Raw genomic sequence first — 27,411 nt, 5'->3', positions numbered from 1 at the left:
TCAATCAATCGACCACCACTGACCTGCATTTAGGGTATCACCCGAAGGGCAGATTCCCTATCTGTTGTTTACCTAGCCTCTTCTCAAATAATTTGGAAATTTATCAAAGGTCTCCCTTAGTAAATTATCCCCATCTCTAAATCCTCTTCCTAAAATTAATATTTGCATCAATTTATTCTCTTGAATTCCAACTTTATCTTCATATTGTGATCTTTTCTACTTTTAAAGACACCACTCAAACTTATTTGTCTACTAACGTAATTCAACACCATCTCTCCACTGACAGCTCAGAACATACCGCTTATTACAAGACCGGGCGAGTTGGCCGTGCGCGTAGAGGCGCGCGGCTGTGAGCTTGCATCCGGGAGATAGTAGGTTCGAATCCCACTATCGGCAGCCCTGAAAATGGTTTTCCGTGGTTTCCCATTTTCACACCAGGCAAATGCTGGGGCTGTACCTTAATTAAGGCCACGGTCGCTTCCTTCCAACTCCTAGGCCTTTCCTATCCCATCGTCGCCATAAGACCTATCTGTGTCGGTGCGACGTAAAGCCCGTAGCTTATTACAAGTTATACATCTCATCATTGGGTCCGTATTGAGCAACATATACCTTTCTCGATAAAGTTTTTTGAGAGTCCACCTTTTCAACAATATGATTTTTATTGATTTAATTAAAATACTTTACATTATTATGTCTTAACGGGACATGTTTTGCCCACATTTTTGGGCATCATTAGCCATTGTTCCTACACTAAACGATCAAAATAGCCAGGATTCTGGGTATTTGTTTCCTGATAAACTATTTAACTATTTTGATGTTGATACAGAGAAACTTGTTGGGAATTTTATTAGCCTGGTTGGCTGTAATATTACAAGTTATACATCTCATCCTCGGGTCCATATTGAGCAACATATACCTTTCTAAATAAACTTTTTTGAGAGTCCACCTTTTCAATATAATAGATTTTTATGGCTGATGATGCTCAAAAATGTGGGTGAAACATGTCCCGTTAAACATAATAATGTAAAGTTTTTTGCGTAAATCAATAAAAATATTGTATTGAAAAGGTGGACTCTCAAAACACTTTACTTAGAAAAACATACCACTTGGTCGAGCAGCCTAACTTTGCAGCATTTTTATAATGCTACTCTTTTGCCGGAAATCACCCAGAACAAATTGAGCTGCTTTTCTTTGGATTTATTCCAGTTCTCGAATGAAGTAATCCTGCTGGTCCTCTCCAGTACTTTCAAAGACATAATTATTCCAATAATATTCTTAAAATTAAACATAGGTATTCTTTCAAATGCCTCTGTAGGGGACAATGAGAATTTTACGAAGTAACTAGAAGATCTGAGGTGCTTCGCAGCATTCGTTAGAAATAGGTCAAACACACTGTCTTGATATGTAATTGAATGTTTACTTTCAGGATTTCTATCAGCTGTCAAATATGTGTCAAGTGAATTTTTGTAGATGTCTTTATTGTAACGTTCATTGCTATTTTTGAAACATTTTGTAGTTTTAGATTTACTGTTATGTGCTTAATTTTAAGTTTTACTTTTAGACTATTTTGTGATTGTGGCAGCTCAGATTATCTGGGAAGTAGAAGATCTTTTCATACAAATAATAAAAATAGGTGACAATTGTGTGTATTGTGGCATGGTGAGTCGCTGCGTCCGCCATGCCAATGAACAACCACGGGAAGTAGTGCAAGCTCGCCAACACCTACCGGACACTTTTCACCAAGGAAGGCCCACCCCTCCCTACTCCTGTCCCCTGGCGGAGGAGAGCTGCTTGCGGATTGGTTAGCACCCCGTCCTGCTCACTCATTGGAGGCCTCCAGCATTATAGAAGAATCTGGACAGTGTGTGGAGAGTATTCGCCACCGGGAAGACTCTGGGAGGCGAGTCCCATCTAGAACATCCCTATGACGTGGGCCCAGGTATTTAAGTCTGGCGTGACCTACAGAGTGAGTGAGTTAGTGTAGTTCAACCTGTGTAGCGAGTCCAATGTGTAGACTCAGCGAGTATTGCAGTGAGTGTGTTAGTGACAGCTTGGGCCGAGGACTTGTTTTTGTGTGCTTGTTGTCATGTGTGTGAATGTCTTGGATCAGCTGCTAGAAGAGAACATAGCCTGTCCTGTGTGGTGTGGAGGACAACACTGGGTGCCAACACGGGGCTGTGAGTGGAGTTCAATGGACTGAGTGGACAGCGGATACTATCCCGAGCTGCGAGACTGACGTGTGGACTGCGGACCGTGACATCGCTAACGAGTGTGCCTGAGTGGCTGAGTGAGTAGTGTACTATATGTGATCGAAGACTCTGTGTATGTATCATTGTAGATAAAACATGAGAAACTAAGAGAGAGAGAGAGAGAGAGAGCGCAAACAGGGTAAGTGAGTGTGCTGAGTACTTGTGTAAGTTGTGAGCTCAGCAATTGTGTGCGTGTGTGTAAATGTGTAGTTTTAGTGATTAGCTAATACATTTTAGAAATAGGATGCTACCAGGTTCGGTCTTATTTATTTACCTTGACAACACATTACAGTATTTATGCATTGTGCTATAGATATGATGTACACAATTCCAACTGTCATTGGGTCTGTCACCAATTAGCCTAGTGAACCCGAAAAATGTGGATTCAACACAAATCTTGGTGAGTTGGACATTTTCTTTCTCAACCCTTCTGACCTGCATGCCAATGGAGGCTGAGCTTGGACTTAAATGGCATCCAGAGTGTCAGATTTAATCTCAGCTACCCCGAAAAGTATGGATTCGACACGAATATTGGTTATTTTCGATGATTTTTTCATGTCACTCGCTCCCTACAGTAGGGGTGCTAGGGATGTCTTACCCCCACAGTATTTTTCTCCAGATAGTTACGTCATACTGTATGTGTACCAAGTTTGGTTGAAATTGCAGGTTTGCCGACAGATGTCTGTCATTTTTAATCGTTTAGCTTTGCCATTATCTTTTCGTAAAGATATTGCTCCTTAACTGTGGGCAACCTGCTAAGTACACGCAGTTAGCAATTTGATTTTAGGATTTCTCAAATAGGACTGATAATTCAGTGGCAGGTAATTCCAGACGGAATAAAAGAAGAATTAAGCACATCAGTCCAGTAGAATGGCTGGATGGACTGGGCAAAACTGTTTTTAATAAACATTTTTAATATACAGATTAATTGGTAAAGTACACAGTACTGCCATAAGTTCTGTCAGTAAAATATAAACACACTGTAGTATAAAAATTGTGAATGAGGAAGTGTGGCAACGCTATATGTCGTCATCCACAAGGTCACCTTCATGACTCTGCCAGTAACCGGCAGTGTGCCAACAGCAGGCAGCAGTGAAAGATGGAGTGGGGAGGATATGAAAATTGTATTGCTCTGTTGGCATTATTTCACTGTAGAAAGCGAGCTAAAGAAATTTGATATAGATGTTGATTCCCATAGGGAATCTGAAATCAGGTACCAACAGATGAGCCCACCCTAGTACACGAGGGCAAAATGCTGGCAACCAAGAATGAGTTAGCTGGAAAATTATAATGTCCAATAACGGACCATTTATATTGGTATTACTAAGGAAATTTGTTCTATGTTGAAACCTCTTGGTATGAATGAACGATTTGTGTTTCAGACAGTAGCATGGTTTAAACAAACGGGTGCAACTGTTGATCATGTCAGATCAGGCCGTCCTAAGAGTGTATATTGAAAAAAAGTTGTGAATGCTATTCATGCAAGGATTCAGCACAATCCTTTGCATAAACAAACAGTTTTGTCTCGTGAAATGAATATATCTCTATGAACTACATTACATATTTCGAAGGATGATTCACATTTTGGTGCATATAAAAGGTACACATGGCATTTACTAACTGAAAAATTAAAGGAGATACACTGGGTTCGAATCCAGCCTTTGTTAATGACGTATGGGGAGGGCCAGGATCAGTTCATCAGTGCTGCTGACTGGCCTAGTGGAAGTCCGGACCTCAGTACATTGGATTATTCCCTGCGGCAGAAGCTCAAGGACTTAGATGTTAAAAAATCAATCACGTCAGCTGTCAAAAACATCATTCCACTGGACATGATTAGTGCAGCTGGACTGGCCTCAATGTCTTTTCCACTGTGTTGCCACACATGGTGATCATTTTGAATAAGAGTATGTTCATTCTTTAGCATTTTTTGTGGTTTTTCAGAATATATGCTATTTGCAGATGATGTTGTGATGTGCAAAGAAGTGCAAAAACAACTAGCTGTACTGAACAAAAAAATTGAGATGTATGTCATGAAAATCAATACAGAGGAAAGCAAGACTATGGTGATGTCGAGAGGGGAAAGGCAAGGAAAGGGCACTGTGAAAATTGGAAGTCAGAGTCTGGAAATTGTGGACAGCTTGAAATTCCTAGGAGGTGAATTAATGCAAAATGCTAGGGTGGACATGGAGATTAGCAGGGAGGTACAGCAGAATAATACATTCTTCCAAAGTGTAAGAAAACTTGTTTGGAGCAAAGAAGTACCTAGGAAAAGTAAAGAGATAATTTACAAAATGTACTGTACCCACACTGAGTTGTGCAGCTGAGACTTGAACTTTGACTAGCAGGCAAGAGAGTAGAATTCAAGCCAGTGAGATGAAATTTCTAAGAATATGATAGGAAAGAAAAGGAAAGACAGAGTGAGAAATTAAGATGTTAGGAAGGAAGTTGGGATAGGAAAGCTAAGTGACAGAGTTGAAAAGAATAAACTAAGGTGGTTTGGACATGTCAAGAGGATGGAGGAGAAATAAAGCTGATGATGTTGCATATTAATGGGTTTGTGCAGCTTTATTTAGTAGTTATATGCATTGCAAGTACACTAGAGTCCCATTAACCCAAACCCCATTAATCTGAAAGTCTGGTTAATCCAAACTGAAATATTCAATTTTTTAAAATATCTCCTTATTGAAATGAAAGAACATGTTATAGAATGAAGATTTACTTGCATTTTATAAGTCATATTTTACTAGAATAACTTAAAGTAAGCATAATTACACATCATAAACCATCAATCACTGGTCGTTTATCTTTACAAAGTCTGTTAGTTTCTTTTGCCATAGTGATTGGAACCTACTTGAAGATGCAGTGTTAAACCAGCGTCTCATAAACATCACATCAGTGGGCGTAGCAGCGGAATGTTGCTCGACGAAGCATTTGGCAAGTTCTAAGGTGGCCACGGCATCTGAATGTGACACTAGTTATTCATTGTGGTCTTCGTTGTTACTCTCTTCCTCATCAACTCCAGATTCTTTCTCCACCATAGCTAGAATTCCTTGGTCTGTTTGTAATTGATGACAGTCAGCTTCCATCCACTCACTCATGTCATTTTCATTGTCGTTTTCTCCTCTACAGGTTCTTAAATACCCTATTGTAATTTTATACAGTATTTTATTAATATAACTGCTAAAGAATGGACATTTCCAATTACAGTATGTACTGTACGGTGTTGTAGAAATTATTTTCCTCAGACGGTTTAGGCGCTGGCTTTCTGACCCCAACTTGGCAGGCTCGATCCTGGCTCAGTCCAGTGGTGGTTAAAGGTGCTCAAATACGTCAGCCTTGTGTAAGTAGATTTACTAACACGTAGAAGTACTCCTGAGGGAGAAAATCCCAGCACCTAGGCATTTCCAGAAACCGTAAAACTAGTTATCGGGACGTAAAAACAATAACATTATTATTGGAAAATATTATCCAGTTAATCTGGAAATTTCATAATCCGAACAGACTCCGGTCCCAATTACTTTGGATTAATGAGACTCTACTGTACTGATGGAACTTATGGCATTACTGGGTAAATGGCAAATTGTTTGAACCGCTAAAAGTCGTTAACTAAATGGGAAATAATTATAATTTCATGTGGCTATTTCTAACCGGGTGCAGCCCCTGTAAGGCAGACCCTCCGATGAGGGTGGGCGGGATCTGCCATGTGTAGCTAACTGCATGTTATTGTGGTGGAGGATAGTGTTATGTGTGGTGTGTGGTGTGTGAGTTGCAGGGATGTTGGGGACAGCACAAACACTCAGCCCCCAGGCCATTGGAATTAACCAATGAAGGTTAAAATCCCTGACCTGGACGGGAATCGAACCCGGGACCCTCTGCACCGAAGGTCAGTACGCTGACCATTTAGCCAATGAGTCAGACAAAATGGGAAATGATAGTTTTGAAAGTTCCAAGGTACCATGTTTAGTCTCACCTGGTGATAATAGCCACTTTTCTATGCTAGGTAAAATAGCACAAAATAAGGTAACATGTTTCTCTTTCAAACTTTTGTGTGATTTCAGCCCTATGCAAAAATATCAGTGACTAGCTGATGTACCCATGATTTGCTATAGAATTCTCAGAATGACTGTTTTTGTGGTTTTCCCAACTGAAGTCAACATAGACCATAACAATGACATCAGTAGCACACTGGGGTGACACGCTGGCAAACAGAAATGAGTTAGCTGCAAAATTTATTATGTAAGATACGGGACCATTTACAGTTGAACCTGCTTTATACATAACTCTGTTCTGCGTAATTCATATTTGTACATTATTTCCTTTAGGTCCCAACAAAATGTAATTTAAAAGCTTGTTAATTAAACCTTATTTATACGTAATCCGTTTATACGTAATTTGTGTATAAAGGAAAGGGTGATAGACATAAAGCTGAAAATTACAGGCCAGTAAGTTTGACATGCATTGTATGTAAGCTTTGGGAAGGCATTTTTTCTGATTATATTAGACATGTTTGTGAAATTAATAACTGGTTCGATAGAAGGCAATTCGGTTTTAGGAAAGGTTATTCCACTGAAGCTCAACTTGTAGGATTCCAGCAAGATATAGCAGATATCTTGGATTCTGGAGGTCAAATGGACTGTATCGCGATTGACATGTCTAAAGCATTTGATAGGGTGGATCATGGGAGACTACTGGCAAAAATGAGTGCAATTGGACTAGACAAAAGAGTGACTGAATGGGTTGCTATATTTCTAGAAAATAGATCTCAGAGAGTTAGAGTAGGTGAAGCTTTGTCTGACCCTGTAATAGTTGAGAGGGGAGTTCCTCAGGGCAGTGTTATCGGACCTTTATGTTTTCTTATATATATAAATGATATGAGTAAAGGAGTGGAATCGGAGGTAAGGCTCTTTGCGGATGATGTTATTCTCTATAGAGTGACAAATAAGTTACAAGATTGTGAGCAACTGCAACGTGACCTCGAAAGTGTTGTGAGATGGACAGCAGGCAATGGTATGTTGATAAACGGGGCTAAAAGTCAGGTTGTGAGTTTCACAAATAGGAAAAGTCCTCTCAGTTTTAATTACTGCGTTGATGGGTTGAAAGTTCCTTTTGGGGATCATTGTAAGTATCTAGGTGTTAATATAAGGAAAGATCTTCACTGGGGTAATCACATAAATGGGATTGTAAATAAAGGGTACCGATCTCTACACATGGTTATGAGGGTGTTTAGGGGTTGTAGTAAGGATGTAAAGGAGAGTGCATATAAGTCTCTGGTAAGACCCCAACTAGAGTATGGTTCCAGTGTATGGGACCCTCACCAGGATTACCTGATTCAAGAACTGGAAAAATCCAAAGAAAAGCAGCTCGATTTGTTCTGGGTGATTTCCGACAAAAGAGTAGCGTTACAAAAATGTTGCAATGTTTGGGTTGGGAAGAATTGAGAGAAAGAAGAAGAGCTGCTCGACTAAGTGGTATGTTCCGAGCTGTCAGCGGAGAGATGGCGTGGAGTGACATTAGTGGACGAATAGGTTTGAATGGCGTTTATAAAAGTAGGAAAGATCACAATATGAAGATAAAGTTGGAATTCAAGAGGACAAACTGGGGCAAATATTCATTTATAGGAAGGGGAGTTAGGGATTGGAATAACTTACCAAGGGAGATGTTCAATAAATTTCCAATTTCTTTGAAATCATTTAGGAAAAGGCTAGGAAAGCAACAGATAGGGAATCTGCCACCTGGGCGACTGCCCTAAATGCAGATCAGTATTGATTGATTAGAATAATTCACCAAATATTAAGTGTCATTGAAATATAACTGAATTTTGCATAATTGTAATGAGCACGTGATTTTTTTAAAAGAAACTTCTGTATTTACAAAGTTTTCTCTTTGTCGGCATAGGCGGAAGTAGAGCGGTCAGGTTTTGGTGCTGAAACAGAAAACAAAGAGTTTCGCCGAGTGACATTGTTGACCCTTACTTACTGGTGGCTTAACAAAGACCAACCGACCGATTCCCCTTCTCTCTCTATCTCGTTCCTCCTCTACCTTCATCGTTCTTTACCTTCACAATGATGTCAAAGATTAAGATACATTACAAGCAAAGTGTGTGGTTTTGGTGTGGAAACAAAAGAAAATACAGTAAATTTGTTTGAATATGAGAATTTATTTCATGGTAACAACGGAGAAGTAAAATGTGCACAGTGCCAGTATCTGGTGTTTACCATTGAACAGTAGTTTTGTCATTCAGTTGCTTTTGATTAACCATGGAGAATAGAAAAAGGAAAAGTTATACCCTAGATGAAAAAGTAAAATTTATATGAGAAGTGGATGCTAATCCACACAAAACAAAAACTGAAATTGCTTTAGACTTAGGGATTGCTTATACCACGCTATGTACAGTCATCAGTAAAAGAAATACTATTTTGGATGCATTCTTAAAATTGGGTTCAAAATCAGCAAAGCAAAATCAGCAATTTCTTTGCAGTCATTTAAGAACAGGCTAGGAAAACAACAGATAGGGAATCTGCCACCTGGGCGACTGCCCTAAATGCAGATCAGTAGTGAATGATTGAAGCACAGCCATCGGCAAGAAGGAAGGTACGTAGATTTGGAGAAAGCACTTTTCACATGGCTCCAGCAAAAGTGGGCTGCAGCTCTACGTATTAGTGGCGATATGTTGAAAGGCAAAGGCAAAGGTAATGGATTTAGCTAAAATGATGAGTATCACTGCTGATTTGAAGGCTTCATCAGGATGGTTGCAAGGATTTAAAGATCATCATGGAATCACAGGGAGAACAATTTGCCGTGACTCAAAAGCTGTGGACGACGTCATGGTGCAACACTGGAAAGAAGAGGTTCTGCTGGGTATCGTAAGTGATTATCAGCCTCCAAACATCTACAATTGTGATGAGACTGGCCTATCTCCTTCCTAATAAGACACTAGCTGAAAAAGGTGACTCATGGCATAGAGGGAAGGAAAGTAAAATTCGTGTAACAGTACTTCTCGCTACCAATGCAGATGGATCTGACAAACTTCCTCCACTTGTGATAAGAAAATCAAAGAATCCGATGTATTTTAAGGGTGCTAAAACAAAATAACCTACGGAATATGAATCCAACAGAAATTCTTGGGTGGCTATGCTTCTAATGGAACAGTGGTTGAAAAAACTGGACATTAAAATGAAAAAGAAACGAAAGAAGATCCTTCTTCTTATGGATCGATGTGCGGCACATCCACCTCAAATCGTTCTGGAGAATGTTCGAGTGGAATTTTTCCCTCCTAACTGTACCAGTGTTCTACAACCGCTTGATTTGGGCATCATTGCAAATTTAAAAATGCGTTATAGAAAAATGCCAGTTCAACATTTAATAACACTGAGTGATGCAGGAAATGAACCTCTCTCCACTAATTTGCTACAAGCCATGGACTTTATTTTGGCTGCCTGGAAGCAGGTGTCATCCTCCACAATCAGCAACTGTTTCTGCAAAGCTGGTGTCTTACTAGAAGAGGCTGCCTCTAATGATGAATATGGGGACAAAGTTTTGTCTGGCAATGAGCTAATACTTCTGTGCATTTCGATGATAATATGGCTGTATGTGAAGAACTACCGAATGAAGAGATTATTGCTGATGTATACCTACAACGTGGTGGTGATCGACCAGCTACAAGCGATAGTGACAGTGATGAAGATGGAGATAATGACTTGAATCTTGAAACACCTCAACAGAGTGAAGTGTTAAGTGCAATCGATGTGTGTAGGCATTACATCAGTGCGAAAAGTTGTAGTGAAAATGCTTTGAATTCATTACTAAGTTTGCAAAAGGAGGTTTATACTCTTAATGCAAGTAAAGTGAAAAAAGCCAAACTATCTAATTTCTTTAAGGCTGGACCAAGTTCAAAATAATATTTTCTGTCTTAAAATATTTATTATTTGCAAGGATTTACACATGTAGGTCTATTCCATTGGTTTTTCAATAAATATGTGATGTATTGTGTGAGTCTGATTTCTAAGTAATTCTGAGTTGCAAGTTGTTTTTTTTTTTCTTCACCTTGATATACGTATAAGTCAGGTTCAACTGTATATTGGTATTTTCGAGTTACTCATTCGGGACAAATATTTCTGGTTCCCTATGGGAATCACTATCTATATCATCAGTAGGAATATAGCGATTAAGAGCAATGTTATCATATAAAATACTCGATCAAATGAAAAACCACACATTTCTCACTTTTAACAAACAGTACTACGCTACATTATTTATTTCAAACTTTTATTCGAAATGACCATCTTTTTCATATTTTTGTTCCATATTAAATCTTTACATTCTTATTGATTCTCTTAATGGGACATGTTTTGCCCATATTTTGGGCATCATCAGCCATGTTTCTTATCTCAGTGAATTAAAGTATCCAGGATCATGGTTATTTTTATCCTTATAAAAGAATCTTTAGAATTAATGCTATTTTGGAAGTTGTTTAAAAAATATGCCTTTTGTATAACTGTATGATGAATGTAGACATCTGACTAGTTTTTTAATGGCTGGTGAATTATGCAATACAATGATAATAAGTACACTTATTCTGCTAAAAAGTGAGCATTGGTTAAAACTAAATAGCTACCGTATTTCCCGGCATAATCGTCGCCACCGCGTAATCGTCGCATCCTTTATTTTCAATACAAAAATTGGACTTTAAACATTTAATTGCATAATCGTTGCACGTCCAAATTTTGTTCACCAATCTGGTTAAAAGGTAAATGGAACTGCAATGTAAGTTGCACATGAATGCTCAGTTTAAATACGTGTATGGTTTATGGGCAATTTGGCAACACAGTCACATTTGCGAGATGTTGCACAATGTATAAATACAGGAATATGTACGACGCATGCTTACCGGTAGGCTATCGGCAGTTTGACAACGTGGTCGTGAGATAGTGTACAATTTATTCACCACCTACATATTATGAGTTCTCATTTGAAATATGTAAGGCTGTAAGTTATCGCTTATCAGCAACGTCGCCAGGAAATACCGGTACCAACACACACTTGTCTTCTAGTAGACAAGAGGTCTGATAGAATTCTGCATTATTACAAGCACCCACCCTCCGGCGCAACAGTCGCGAAGGACCTTGGCCTAGCAAGCGACCACTGCTCAGCCCGAAGGTCTGCAGATTACGAGGTGTCGTGTGGTCAGCACGACGAATCTTCACGGCCATTATTCTTGGCTCTCTAGACTGGGGCCGCCATCTCACCGTCAGATAACTCCTCAATTGTAATCATGTAGGTTGAGTGGACCTCGAACCAGCCCTCAGATACAGGTAAAATTCCCTGACCTGGCCGTGAATTGAACCCGGGGCCTCCGTGTAAGAGGCAGGCATGCTACCCCTACACCATGGGGCCGGCTCCTGCGTTATTGCACACAAAGTGAAATCCAAGATGATAATGCAGATTTCCACGGAATTATACAGCTCACGGTCAGCCGAATTATTTACAATGTCTCAGTTGTCATCGCTAGATTCTTATCTTACTACTACGTCATAAGTGTCCGGGCATGGGATGAAAACTTTTACCCAAGCAGTCAAGATAATTATTATCCAATGGTATTAAAGTTTTATTTTATAAATTCGTCAGTAATGTAATGTAAAATCATCAATAACTGGGAAGAAATATTAACCTAATTACCATATGTTTAAAAGAAATTGAAAAAATGAATGCTTGTTACTGACGTCTTGGAACACGGTCAACTACAGTAGATCTACACCGCTCTAGCTAGAGCTATGTATGAAGACGTCCGTGCTCCGGTTTGCGAGCTTTGCACAAGCGCACTAGTGTGTCGCAACCAACGAGCTCAACTGATAACAAATTGCTGCATGCTTCCTTGCTGCCTAACAGTATTGGCTGCTCTGGAATGGACAGATCACAGATGCATTTATTTGTTTGTGACTGGCGTGATTACTGTAGACATGTGTGTGTGTGAGAATTTAAGTTTTTAATTTGTGTTTGGGGTATTTGTAGAAATAATTTGTTTTAATAGTGAACAATTACGGAATGTCATTTATATTGCAAAACATTAACGTGTGAAGCATTTATAAGCAATTATGGGTAAATATAGAAACTATTCTGCTGGCTTCAAGCTAAGTGTATTTGCCTTCGCTGAACATCAGGAACAGAGCTGCAGAAAGAAAATTTTCAGTGAGTGAAAAGTTGGTGCGTGACTGGCAGAAATTAAAAAACAAGATAAAAAGCACAAACCCTTCTAGATGCGCGTTTAGAGGCCCTAAAACAGGGAAATTTCCTATAAGTGACGAAGAAGTGTTTATGTACGTCATATGAAATGTTACAAATTAAGGGACGGGAGGTAGCGCGCAAACACAACATAACTCATTTTAAGGCGAGTCGTGGGTGGATTAAGGGGTTCATGCGACGACACAATCTGTCACTGCGAAGGAGAACAACACTAAGCCTAAATTTGCCTGCTGATTACACGGACAAGATTGTAAATTTTCACCGATTTGTCATACGTTTGCGCAAGGAAACTTCGTACTTGCTTTCTCAAATCGGTAATGCCGATCAGACTCCAATCCTTTTTGATATGTCTCACAAGAGCACTATTGCGCTAAAAGGATCACGGAGTGTATTGATGAAAACCAGCGGTAGTCAGAAGTTGCGATGCATGGCAATGCTAACCATTACAGCTGATGGAAGAAAGTTGCCGCCTTACATCATTTTCAAGAGGAAAACTATGCCTAAGAATATACAGCTTCCCCGTGGAATTCATGTACGGGTGCAACCAAAGGGTTGGATGGACGTAGAACTCATACTGGACTGGGTTAAAACTGTGTGGAATAGAAGACCTGGTGCACTACTAAAACAACCAGCTCTGCTTGTTTTAGATAGTTTCCGAGGTCACCTCGTAACAAAGTGAAGCAACTTCTCAGTAAAAATAAGACACGACAGATAGTCATTCCTGGTGGCCTAACATCTGCTTTGCAGCCACTATACATATGTATTAATAAACCCTTTAAAGACCACTTTCGTCGATTTTACGAGTGAATGATGAACGGCGATCAGCAATTGACGCCCGCTGGAAATATCAGGCATCCACCCGTGGACTTGTTATGCTCGTGGGTGATGAAGAGTTGGGATCTTATACCACCTGAACTAGTCTCCAAGAGCTTCAAAAGGACTGGGATTTCAAATGCACTAGATAGATCCGAAGATGACGTAGTGTGGCAGAGAGATGAAGAATCTGATACTGGTATTAACAGCGGTGAGGACGGCGCATCAGATACCGAAACGTGCAATAGCGACACAGAAGATTTGGAATAAATTGTGTACCGGTAAGTCCGTATTTTAGAACAAAGCAATAACTTTTTGCAGGTGTAATATTTAACTTTAATACTCAAATTAATGACAATTAACTTAATACGTTCATTTTTATTTTCAGGTTGGAAAAACGTTCGCCGAATTGTTGCGAATAATTATGAATTTTGTTTTAGACTAGTTTAATTATTTTTATGTATAAACGCGAGTATTATGTGCATCTTAAATTTGGATCAAATACAATTTAGTTATAAATAAATTTTTTGAGTACCGGTAATACAAATACTGGTATTAAAATTTCTTTGTATAATGGTCGCACACTACTATTTTTTCAAAAACTTTGGCATAAAAAGTGCGACAATTATGCCAGGAAATACGGTATGTTTATAATTTTTTGAAAGACTTTGGCAGGTTTATTTGCTCAGCCTCTACTGTCCACTAGTGTGTTATTTCATTATTGTGTGAACACGTACTCTTGAAGTCACAATCTTTGTGCTCCCATTGGAATATTGTCTAACAAGGATGTCACAATGAATAATGCCTAATAATTTTGTTAAAAATGTACGTTTACACTTGATAAACATTAAATAAAACCAATTGTTATGATATGTCATTAAGATATAAACATGTCTACATTAATCATATAGTTATATAAAAAGCATATTATTTAAACAACTTCCAAAATAGCATTAATTTTAAAGATTTCTTATAAGGATAAAAATAACCAGGATCCTGGATATTTTGATTCATTGAGTTAAGAAACATGGCTGATGATGCCAAAATATGGGTCAAACATGTCCCATTAATAGGATCAATAACACTGTAAAGTTTTAGTGTGGAACAAAAAATATGATGTTTAGAAAAGGTTGCCATTTCAAATAAAAGTTTGAAGTACAGTAAATAATAATATATTGTGGCTCAATACAGACCAAAAAATGAGATTCATAACTTGTAACAGTACAATGCTGCTGTTCTAACAGTCCAAAGTTCCAGTGTTGGAATGACCAGGAAGCAGACAGCTGCAAACACTCCTCTGTCATTATTCTGTAAAATGTGCACACTGCTGATTCTAATCAGTGCCTCAGAGTAGGGATTGAACAGCTGGAATGCTGTGATGAACCACCGTGTTATGTACCAGTAGTATCAGAAAATTTATGAACCAGAGGAAAGGTTTGGCAAGCTAAAGAAGAGAGAACTAACTCCCCAGCTATTTCCGACAATATTCATGTAGGCTGTTATACTTGGCATGCAGCAGTAATCCCATCTATCAGAGATGAGTGGCAGTAGAAGACACAAAGCACATCACAACACACAGTGGTCTATGTAATGTTATTGTTCAATTTTATGAGCTTCCTATATTGTAGGCCTTCACATTTAGTTTTCTTCCAACTCTATGATATTAGGGCATCTTATAAAATTATTTAATGTCCAGACTGTAGTTCCTTATTCCCCAACTTTGCATACTGATTTTCAGTAAAATCTGTTTACCCATTTTCTCGTGACTCGGTGCTTGTATAGACTTAGCAACAAAAATCTAAATTCATTAACATCTCTGTTATCATAGCTGGTATGGTAAAAATGTATAAGACATAAATAATTGGAAATTGAATACTATATAACCCTTGTGTTAGAGTCATCAGTCCATAGACTGGTTTGATGCAGCTCTCCATGCCACCCTATCCTGTGCTAACCTTTTCATTTCTACGTAACTATTGCATCCTACGTCTACTCTAATCTGCTTGTCATATTCATAACTTGGTCTACCCCTACCGTTCTTACCACCTACACTTCCTTCAAAAACCAACTGAACAAGTCCTGGGTGTCTTAAGATGTGTCCTATCATTCTATCTCTTCTTCTCGTCAAATTTAGCCAAATTGATCTCCTCTCACCAATTCGATTCAGTATCTCTTCATTCGTGATTCGATCTATCCATCTCACCTTCAGCATTCTTCTGTAACACCACATTTCAAAAGCTTCTATTCTCTTTCTTTCCAAGCTAGTTATCATCCATGTTTCACTTCCATACAATGCCACGCTCCACACGAAAGTCTTCAAAAACATCTTTCTAATTCCGATATCAATGTTTGAAGTGAGCAAATTTCTTTTCTTAAGAAAGCTCTTCCTTGCTTGTGCTAGTCTGCATTTTATGTCCTCCTTACTTCTGCCATTGTTAGTTATTTTACTACCCAAGTAACAATATTCATCTACTTCCTGTAAGACTTCATTTCCTAATCTAATATTTCCTGCATCACCTGCCTTCATTCGACTGCACTCCATTACTTTTGTTTTGGACTTATTTATTTTCATCTTGTACTCCTTACCCAAGACTTCATCCATACCATTCAGCAACTTCTCGAGATCTTCTGCAGTCTCAGATAAAATAACAATATCATCGGCAAATCTCAAGGTTTTGATTTCCTCTCCTTGGACTGTGATTCCCTTTCCAAATTTCTCTTTGATTTCCTTTACTGCCTGTTCTATGTAAACATTGAATGAACATCTCCCTTGGTAAGTTATTCCAATCCCTAACTCCCCTTCCTATAAATGAATATTTGCCCCAGTTTGTCCTCTTGAATTCCAACTTTATCTTCATATTGTGATCTTTCCTATTTTTATAGACGCCATTCAAACCTATTCGTCTACTAATGTCATTCCACGCCATCTCTCCGCTGACAGCTCGGAACATACCACTTACATGTAATAAATATCACATACCACTTAGTCGAGCAGCTCTTCTTCTTTCTCTCAATTCTTCCCAACCCAAACATTGCAACATTTTTGTAACGCTACTCTTTTGTCGGAAATCACCCAGAACAAATCGAGCTGCTTTTCTTTGGATTTTTTCCAGTTCTTGAATCAGGTAATCCTGGTGAGGGTCCCATACACTGGAACCATACTCTAGTTGGGGTCTTACCAGAGACTTATATGCACTCTCCTTTACATCCTTACTACAACCCCTAAACACCCTCATAACCATGTGCAGAGATCGGTACCCTTTATTTACAATCCCATTTATGAGATTACCCCAGTGAAGATCTTTCCTTATATTAACACCTAGATACTTACAATGATCCCCAAAAGGAACTTTCACCCCATCAACGCAGTAATTAAAACTGAGAGGACTTTTCCTATTTGTAAAACTCACAACCTGACTTTTAGCCCCATTTATCAACATACTATTGCCTGCTGTCCATCTCACAATATTTTCGAGGTCACATTGCACTTGCTCACAATCTTGTAACTTATTTATCACTCTATAGAGAATAACATCATCCGCAAAAAGCCTTAGCTCCGATTCCACTCCTTTACTCAAATCATTTATATATATATAAGAAAACATAAAGGTCCGATAACACTGCCCTGAGGAACTCCCCTCTCAACTATTACAGGGTCAGACAAAGCTTCATCTACTCTAACTCTCTGAGATCTATTTTCTAGAAATATAGCAACCCATTCAGTCACTCTTTTGTCTAGTCCAATTGCACTCATTTTTGCCAGTAGTCTCCCATGATCCACCCTATCAAATGCTTTAGACATGTCAATCGCGATACAGTCCATTTGACCTCCAGAATCCAAGATATCTGCTATATCTTGCTGGAATCCTACAAGTTGAGCTTCAGTGGAATAACCTTTCCTAAAACCGAATTGCCTTCTATCGAACCAGTTATTAATTTCACAAACATGTCTAATATAATCAGAAAGAATGCCTTCCCAAAGCTTACATACAATGCATGTCAAACTTACTGGCCTGTAATTTTCAGCTTTATGTCTATCACCCTTTCCTTTATACACAGGGGCTACTATAGCAACTCTCCATTCATCTGGTATAGCTCCTTCGGCCAAACAATAATCAAATAAGTACTTCAGATATGGTACTATATCCCAACCCATTGTCTTTAGTATATCCCCAGAAATCTGATCAATTCCAGCCGCTTTTCTATTTTTCAACTTTTGTATCTTGTTGTAAATGTCATTGTTATCATACGTAAATTTTATTACTTCTTTGGCCTTAGTCTCCTCTTCCTGGACATTATCCTTGTAACCAACAATCTTTACATACTGCTGACTGAATACTTCTGGCTTTTGAAGATCCTCACATACACACTCCCCTTGTTCATTAATTATTCCTAGAATGTCCTTCTTGGAACCTGTTTCTGCCTTAAAATACCTATACATACCCTTCCATTTTTCACTAAAATTTGTATGACTGCCAATTATGCTTGCCATCATGTTATCCTTAGCTGCCTTCTTTGCTAGATTCAATTTTCTAGTAAGTTCCTTCAATTTCTCCTTACTTCCACAGCCATTTCTAACTCTATTTCTTTCCAGTCTGCACCTCCTTCTTAGTCTCTTTATTTCTCTATTATAATAAGGTGGGTCTTTACCATTCCTTACCACCCTTAAAGGTACAAACCTGTTTTCGCATTCCTCAACAATTTCTTTAAACCCATCCCAGAGTCTGTTTACATTTTTATTTACCGTTTTCCACCGATCATAGTTACTTTTTAGAAACTGCCTCATACCTGCTTTATCAGCCATATGGTACTGCCTAACAGTCCTACTTTTAAGACCTTCCTTTCTATCACATTTATTTTTAACTACCACAAAAACAGCTTCATGATCACTAATACCATCTATTACTTCAGTTTCCCTATAGAGCTCATCTGGTTTTATCAGCACCACATCCAAAATATTTTTCCCTCTGGTTGGTTCCGTCACTTTCTGAATCAGCTGTCCTTCCCATATTAACTTATTTGCCATTTGTTGGTCATGCTTCCCGTCGTTCACATTTCCTTCCCAATTGACATCTGGCAAATTCAGATCTCCCGCTACAATCACATTTCTTTCCATGTCGTTTCCCACATAGCTGACTATCCTATCAAATAATTCCGAATCCGCATCAGTGCTACCCTTTCCCGATCTGTACACTCCAAATATATCAAGTTGCCTATTATCTTTAGAAATGAGCCTTACACCTAGAATTTCATGTGTCTCATCTTTAACTTTTTCGTAGCTTACAAATTCTTCTTTCACCAGAATGAAAACTCCCCCTCCCACCTTTCCTATCCTATCTCTACGATACACACTCCAGTGCCGTGAGAAAATTTCTGCATCCATTATATCATTTCTCAGCCATGATTCAACTCCTATTACAATATCTGGTAAATATATATCTATTAAATTACTTAATTCTATTCCTTTCTTTAATATACTTCTACAGTTCAACACTAACAATTTTATGTCATCCCTACTTGATTTCCAGTTCCCTGTTCCCTTATCACCGCTCCCTAGGCCATCCCGTTTCCCTGAATGTACCTCCCTATTACCCTTCCAAACAAATTTCCTAACTTATACGTACCACTGCGGTTTAAATGAAGGCCATCCGAGCGCAGATCCCTTTCTCCTACCCACCCATTAGGATCTAGAAATTTCACTCCCAGTTTCCCACATACCCACTCCATAGTCTCATTTAAATCCCCAATCACCCTCCAGTCAGTATCCCTCCTACACAGTATTCCACTAATAACAATCTCCGCTTTCTTAAACTTCACCCGTGCTGCATTTACCAGATCCCACACATCTCCAACTATGTTGGTACTTATATCAGCTTGCCTTACGTTGTTGGTACCAACGTGAAACACTACCACCTTCTCCTTCCCCTCCTCCCTCTCTTCTACTTTCCTCAACATCTGCCTCAACCTAATTCCTGGATAACATTCTACCCTGGTTCCCTTTCCTCCACACACTTTCCCCACGTGTCTAACGATGGAATCCCCCATGACCAGAGCCTCAACCCTACCCACCTCATTTGATCCCCTCCCCTCCTGGTCAGCCCTATCTTTCCTGATAGCTGCAGAAGCTACTTCCTCCTCCCTTTTCTCCTTCCCATGACCCTGTTCCACCTGTCTTTTCCTATCCTCTACTCTACATTTCCCTTTCCTACCTTTTCCCTTCCTCCTACTTCCACGCATCTCAGCAACAGTTCCCTGTCCCTCATCTTCCCTCTGTTGTTCTACCTGGAGTGACTCGTACCGATTTCGCACAGACACCTGTCCTGAATTCTGATCCTGAATAGAGCCCTTGGCCTGCAATCTCCTTCCCCTTAGAACATTAGACCACCTGTCTTCTACAACTCCTCCCTCTCCTTCCCCTCCCTCTTGTACACCTACTGTAACCTGTACATTGTTTGAGGGAGTCCTATCTTCCTTCCCGTCTTCTGTGAGAATCCTAATTATCTCCCTCAAACTTTCCAACTCCTCCCTCATACCCCTCAATGCCTCACCACACCCACAATAAGTACACTCGCGCTCCTTAGCCATTCTTTACGGGGGAAAAATTTTAAATTTAAAAAAAAAAATAACTTATTTGCAAAAAAAAAAATGAACGGAGGGATATATTGTCTGGGATAGTACACAACAATAAGGTAATTAATATACGACTACACTACAATACTACTTAGTCGTGCTCTATTATTTTTTATTTTTTTATTAACCTTGCCATGCTGGTTTCTCCTAAGGCAGTCAGTAATTCAGAGGGAATGTCATCAATTCCAGGTGCCTTGTTCCTATTGAGGTCACTCACAGCTCTGTCGAACTCTGACCTCAAAATTGGGTCTCCCATTTCATCAGCATCAACAGACTCATGTTCCAGAACCAAATTATCTACATCTTTACCTTGATACAACTGTTGGATATGCTCCTGCCATCTTTCTGCTTTGTCTTCTTTCCCTAGAAGTGGCTTTTCATCTGAGCTCTTAATATTCATACACCTAGATTTCCTTTCTCCAAAGGTTTCCTTGATTTTCCTGTATGCAGCATCTACCTTTCCCAGGACCATACAGACTTCGACATCCTTGCACTTCTCCTTCAGCCATTCTTCCTTAGCTACTTTCTATCCACTTCATTCTTTAATCGCCTGTATTCTTTTCTACCCTCTTCATTTCTAGCATTCTTGTATTTTCGTTGTTCATCAATCAGGTGTAGTATCTCCTTAGTTATTGTAACGGTTCAAATCCCGTTACAAGATGATATCTGTATTTTTATTATTGTATGATTTTATCTGTATTTTTTTATTATTATTATTATTATTATTATTATTATTATTATTATTATTATTATTATTATGTCAGTGTTATTATTTTATCTGTGATATTGTTACTATTATTGTAATTATCAGTCTTATTTAATTCGATTTTGCAATTGCCTGTTGCTTGCAAGATTGTACTTAGATGTATGCATATATACGTATGTGTAGAATAATACTCAATACCTGTACAGTGAGAATTGTTGTATATATCAGAGATTGGGTGTGACGTTGGTGCATTGTGCAATATTGTTGGCGATTCTGCCAAGTCATCGCCAAGCCATGGCTACGTCATTGTATTTATTTAGAATATGCGCTCAGAGAGTCAGCCTCCGGGCTATTTCACCACTGTGTTTAATATCTGTCGCGTAGGTGGGAGTATGTCATTGTTATTTCTGGAGATTACGTAGTTGTGTCAACCAACGTCTATATAAGGTGGATGCATATTGTAGCGTCAGTCATTACTTATACGGATGCAGTACAGTGAAGTAGTCTACTAGATCAAGAGGCCTTAGGTGGTCAGCCAACGAGTGTGAACGAGAGATGGAGAAGACTCAGTGAGCCATTAATTATTGGTCATTGAGAGAGTGAGACCAAATGGTTGGTCCGTCACTTAGTGGAAGACGCGGACGCAAGGCTTACCAAGGAGTCAGAGAGGGCAACCCTGGACCTGCCAAGAGGTCATACCATATTGACTTACAAAGAAGTCAGATGATATGGAGAAGAAGCAGTCGCAAGGATGTATCACCACGTTAGGCGTGACACATCTACAGTAAACACCAGAGCAATGGATTACGTCGTAATTACACTCAAAGTGTTAAAGGTACAGTCAAGTGAATCAGTGAGGGAAATATTTCGTATAAATTGTTAAATGTCCGGTCAAGTAGAATTCAAATTCATGCCTAGTTTCTTTCAGTTGCAATGTCATAATTTCATATTCTCATCTGTTTTATCACAACAAGACTCACTATTTTTTATATATTATTTAAAGAATATATTTTGTTCTACCAAACGAATTCATAGTTTCATTTCATTGACAGTAAAATATCTTAACCTCAAAATTAATGGGGAAACCGAACGCCAATCTCCTTTTCCCAGAACTTGTATGGTATGTTGTCAAAAGTAAGCTTATTACCCCACACCCTAGAGATAGTCAAGAGTCTCATTCTATTATTGCTGTACTGAGTGGCAGCTGGCGCCCTTCAAATAACGTATGTGTAAGTAAGCAGGTAATAAGTAAGTGTGAGTACAAGGTTCGACGAGTGTGTATTTTATTTAATGAATGTTAATTTTCATAATTTCCATTTTAAATGAAGATATTCAGATTTTCAAGTAAAATGCAGATTTAAAATATGTTTGTAAAGTAAGTCAGCGACTTAGGAAGTTCTCATTATCCACTTATTCTTAGTTGATCTTTTCTTCCTTCCTAACATTTCTTCAGCAGCCCTACTGACTTCATTTTTCATGACTCTCCACTCTTCCTCTATAGTGTTTCCTTCAGCCTTTTCATTTAGTCCTTGTGCAACATGTTCCTTGAAACAATCCCTCACACTCTTTTCTTTCAACTTGTCTAGATCCCATCTTTTTGCATTCTTTCCTTTCTTCAATTTCTTCAACTTCAGATGGCATTTCATGACCAACAAGTTGTGGTCAGAGTCCACGTCTGCTCCTGGGAAAGTTTTGCAATCCAACACCTGGTTTCTGAATCTCTGCCTAATCATAATGAAGTCTATTTGATACCTTCCAGTGTCTCCAGGTCTCGTCAACGTATACAGCCGTCGTTTGTGGTGCTTGAACCAAGTATTGGCAAGGACTAAATTATGATCAGTGCAGAATTCAACCAGCCGACTTCCTCTTTCATTCCTTTGTCCCAATCCAAATTCTCCTATTGTACTACCTTCTCTTCCTTGGCCTACCACTGCATTCCAGTCTCCCATCACAATTAGATTTTCGTCACCTTTTACATATTGTATTAAATCTTTTACCTCCTCATATATTCTTTCGATTTCTTCATCATCTGCTGAACTAGTAGGCATATAGACCTGCACTATTGTGGTGGGCATTGGTTTGGTGTCTATCTTGACGACAATAATTCTTTCACTATGCTGGTCGTAGTAGCTTACCCGCTGCCCTATTTTCTTATTCATTATTAAACCAACTCCTGCATTTCCCCTGTTTGATTTTGTGTTGATAATTCAGTAGTCGCCTGACCAAAAATCTTGTTCTTCCTGCCAACGTACTTCACTTATACCAACTACATCTAACTTTAGCCTATCCATTTCCCTTTCCAGATTCTCTAACCTACCACAACGATTCAAACTTCTAACATTCCACGCTCCGACTCGCAGAATGTCAGTATCCATCTTCCTGATTATCGCCCCCTCCCGTGTAGTCCCCACCCGGAGTTCCGAATGGGGGACTAGTTTACCTCCGGAATATTTTACCCGAGAGGAAGCCATCATCAGTGCATCATTCATACAGAGAGAGCTGCATGTCCTCGGGAGTTAGTTACGGCTGTAGTTTCCCGCTGCTTTCAGCCGTGTAGCAGTATCAACACAGCTAAGCCATGTTGAGTATTATTACAAGGCCGTATCAGTCAATCATCTAGACTGCCGCCCTTGCAACTACCGAAAGGCTGCTAGCCCCCTTTCGATGAACCATTCGTTAGTCTGGTCTCTCAACAGATACCCATCCGATATGGTTGCACCTGCGGCTCAGCTATCTGCATCATTGGGACACGCAAGCCTCCCCACCGCGGCAAGGTCACATGGTTTGCAGAGGAGGTATATAACCCTAGTTATGTAGTATTTATTGATAAGACCACTAGTAACATACAGTAAGTATTTGAGAATTAAAATTTAGGCCTTCCCCTAAGTTACCATTTCACTCAGCATGAATAAAATTATTTATGGCGTAGATTGTAGTGACTTATTTTGCAACTTTACATACTGATTTTCATTAAATTCTCTTCAGCCGTTTTCACGTGATGCATGTACATACATACATACAGACAGACTGGCTGACAGACAAAAATTATGGAAAATTAAAAAGTGCATTTACTTGTTACTGTGGACATGACCAATACAGAAAAGCAATTATTTTTAAATTCTGAGCATTGTACAGATAAAACTCTTATTTTATATATTATATATTTCCCTAAGACTACCATTCTGTAAAGTAATTGTAACAGAAATTTTACTGATTACTCATTGAAAAAATAATTTGTAATTGTAATTGAGTGAAATATTTGTCATGTAACTGTAATTGAGTCCAATCACTTTTTTCTTGTACTCTTCCCATCACTGCAGATGGTGTATGATAAGAGGTGTGGTACTAAACGAGTCCACAGTACTATTTGCAATTGTGGAGGTGTTTAGTCAGTTTACATAGGCTTGCAGACTTAATGGTGAGATGCACAACAGTGTACAGTGAAGATGTATGTGAGTCACAAATAATGGAATGATGAATGTGTTTGTTTATTTTTACAGATAAGAAGTTAAATGATGTGGTGACCAGGGTGACAGAAAAAATTCTGAAGGAGTCTGATGAAGAAGTCCTTGACAGTGATGAGATCCAGTATGCAATGGACTCGCTGTCTCGAGAAGTAGCCCGAGCAGTGCTACACCAGCAAGAGTTAAATCGGATCAGCTCCATGACCAGAACCCCTTCCATCATGAAGAGAAATGGTTAACAACTACAGAGGGGAAAAGTAAATTATGAGATCTGTCTGTATCAAAATTCCTATATCAAGCATGTTCACAATAAAGGTTGATCACTTTCACATCAACAAAGGAATCATTTATATTGAAAGCAATTGCAAATTAAGGTCTTTCAATTGTTTAGCTGTTTAACCCTGGAACAATGAGTTCCCCAGCGACTTTTAATTTGCAGTAATTTGGTGTTCGCAACCCCTATAGTCTCCTATCTCCGCGACTTATCTTTGACCTTTGTACTCTCTCAGCTCATGCACTAATTCTAATGAGACCGAGCTCAATTGCTGCAGTCGCGTAAGTGGGAGATAGTGGGTTCGATCCCCACTGTCGACAGCCCTGAAAATGGTTTTCCGTGGTTTCCCATTTTCACACCAGGCAAATGCTGGGGCTGTACCTTAATTAAGACCACGGCCGCTTCCTTCCCACTCCTAGCCTTTTCCTGTCCCATCGTCGCCGTAAGACCTATCTGTGTCGCTGCGACGCAAAAAAAAAAAAAAAAAATTCTAATGAGTGATGACTACTTGCATATCAGAACATATGTTTGGGGCATACAGTTCTCTGGTCGGTTAATGAAAATTTACTTCTTTATAGCAAGTTAATTTTTCATACCTTTTTAACACTTTCAATACTATACCCGTAAACGATATGGGTGCACTGCTTTCCTGCTTGTGGTCGGCGCCCGTATGCCATATGGGCATGATTTTCATGTGTGTTTATAGGCCGCTGCACGTACCTTATACGGTTCCTGTCGCGTGCTTGGATATAGTCGTTTATCTAGTGTCCATTAGAATGCAGTAGTTATCAGGAAGTTTAAATTGAAACAATAAAAAGGGCAGTTTCTCCGTCTCATGACCTCTACCATTGCACTCGATGTACCGGGTGCTGAGTGCACCAAATATGTTGCATTGTCAGCTGTGTTACCGTACTCAGCCGTATCCTGACGCCCATAAGAGATACTCAGATTATTATTTGACATAATACATAATTTTATTGAAATAAATTTCAGTCATATATGGTAAAAGTAGAGAATCGCAGGATAGCTGAGACCAGAAGTCCATGGAGACATGAAGTCGCTGGATATTGCGCGATACTTCCTCGGGACCGTGAGAAAGGCTTAGCGTCACCAGAAGTTAGCACATCTCGGCACACGTAGAAGATGTTGGCCAAGAGAAATATTCAGCCAATGACAACGCGTGGGTATGGCAACTATGAAGTCTGGATCACGCGAAGTCATAATCTCAGGTTTACCAACATGGACAGTTGCTTGAAATCAGTTCTGTTAGTTGACGGATTTCCACAGGTCGACAAGTGAAATATAATCAGGAGTACGCGATAGAAATAATCTGAAGAAATTTGATGTTATTTGGAGTGTGTTTTATGGTATGTTATAATTAATATTAAGTCATTATGAATGGCAAGCACGCTGATTGGTGATTTTTCTAAACATCCGGGAATCCCATTGCTACAACGGCGTTAGCCACACTTCCTTAGCGTCTCAAGCTTTGGAGAGCATCACTCTGATCGTGGAAGCCGACGTGATGTGAACGTTGTTCGGTATTGCTCCGAAACTTGTACGTGAACGTTGCCACGTGAATATATAAATAACAGTATATGGTTTTTAAGACCGATAAACAGTGTTTTCAGTTGTACAGTTGACTAAATTAACTGGTGCAGGGTTAAATTCCGATTATATTAGGGCGCAAAGTTCACTACAGATAAATAGACGGTAATAATTAGCCGCAGACTGGAAAGTGAAGAAGAGACGCTCAGTTGTTTCACATTTTCGTGTCGGTCGCGTTTCGCGAAGAACTTTTCAACCGTACCGCGGGCCGCTCTAAATAACTGTATATAGAAACCCTAATGGTTAAATTTCAAGTGTCTTTGTTTGTCAGTGTGTTGGCTTAGTTCACAGCTAACAAGGGTTTGTTTGGCACGTGCAGAATTGAGCGGTGAAGAGACATTCATCTAAAGCCTTCTTTGTTGTAGTGTTCAGGAACTTTCAGCAAGAAGATGGCACCGCCCATGAAAGAAGGAAGATTGTTTCTATGTGTTAAAGCAGTGATCAACATGGAGTAACCACATACCACGGCAAGGATGTGAGCCGTTGGCAGTGTCCTGAAAGTCATCCAAGATAAGACGCATGTTTTAATTATGGCATGTTATATGGGTTATGATAAAATACTAGTGCAGTTTAGTGTAGGGATTTTTCTTTAACGTAAATTAAGCCTGACGGCATGTGTTTATTTCACCTTTGTAATGTTGTAAATACGGATAAGAGAGGAATGCATGATCTCTATATTTTAATTTACGATTAGTTAGATGGGATAATGAGGGAGTTGTTAGGATTATTTTGTTGTTATATTATGCATGATAATTAGCTTAGTATTATTCCGATATTTTCTTGTATATTAGTGATAGGAGGATTAGATTGACAAGATCATCCAATTTCTGAGTTAAACACTTGCTACGTTGAGAGTAAATTCAATTCAATTTCGGTCATTTAGAAAGTTAGGAACAGTTAGATTGCATGACGCATGGTATTTCAGAAGCTGACACGTGTGGAGCTGCATAGCAACGTTGAATGAATAGGATCTTCCAATGTAGGTTGGAAACTGTTTCGCACAATGATTTGTACGGGAATCAAACCTGGATTCATAATGGAAAAGGCTGATGAGAATTGTAAGAAATATAAGAGGTTTTAATGCATGCTAATTGATGAAGTAGATTTTGCAGGCTGATTGCATGAAGTGGAAAGAATTATGTGCAATGAATATGTCCCTGCTATTGTCTTCTGAGAGAATATTAATTATCAGAATTGACGGAAATAGATGCCAGACCAAGGAATCTGATGTGTGTAATAAATTATCGAAGCATGCATGAGTTTCCGTGTAGTCGAAGAAAGATGATATTGCCTCACAAGCTTACTTATTAGCCGTGTTTACATAGACAGCGTGAATGAGATGGTATTTCCGTGATACAATCTTGGTGAGCAGAAACCAAGCCTCAGTACAGTATTCAGTTCTAATATTTCCTTTCAGTCCACAGCACA

General features: G+C 39.1%; 1 protein-coding gene across 1 annotated transcript in view; it reads left to right on the top strand.

Moving 5' to 3' along the window:
- Positions 1-24,422, top strand: part of LOC137500506 (trichohyalin-like) — a 196,175-nt gene extending 171,753 nt beyond the window's left edge. Inside the window, exon 14 of the mRNA XM_068227425.1 lies at positions 24,138-24,422. Coding sequence (XP_068083526.1) covers positions 24,138-24,340 — 203 coding nt within the window. The 3' untranslated portion in view covers positions 24,341-24,422. The remainder of the gene's footprint in view (positions 1-24,137) is intronic.
- Positions 24,423-27,411: the final 2,989 nt, after the last annotated feature.

Source organism: Anabrus simplex, chromosome 4, assembly GCF_040414725.1.
Source record: "Anabrus simplex isolate iqAnaSimp1 chromosome 4, ASM4041472v1, whole genome shotgun sequence".
Classification (NCBI taxonomy): Eukaryota; Metazoa; Arthropoda; class Insecta; order Orthoptera; family Tettigoniidae; genus Anabrus; species Anabrus simplex.
This window is presented reverse-complemented; position numbering and strand designations above follow the sequence as displayed.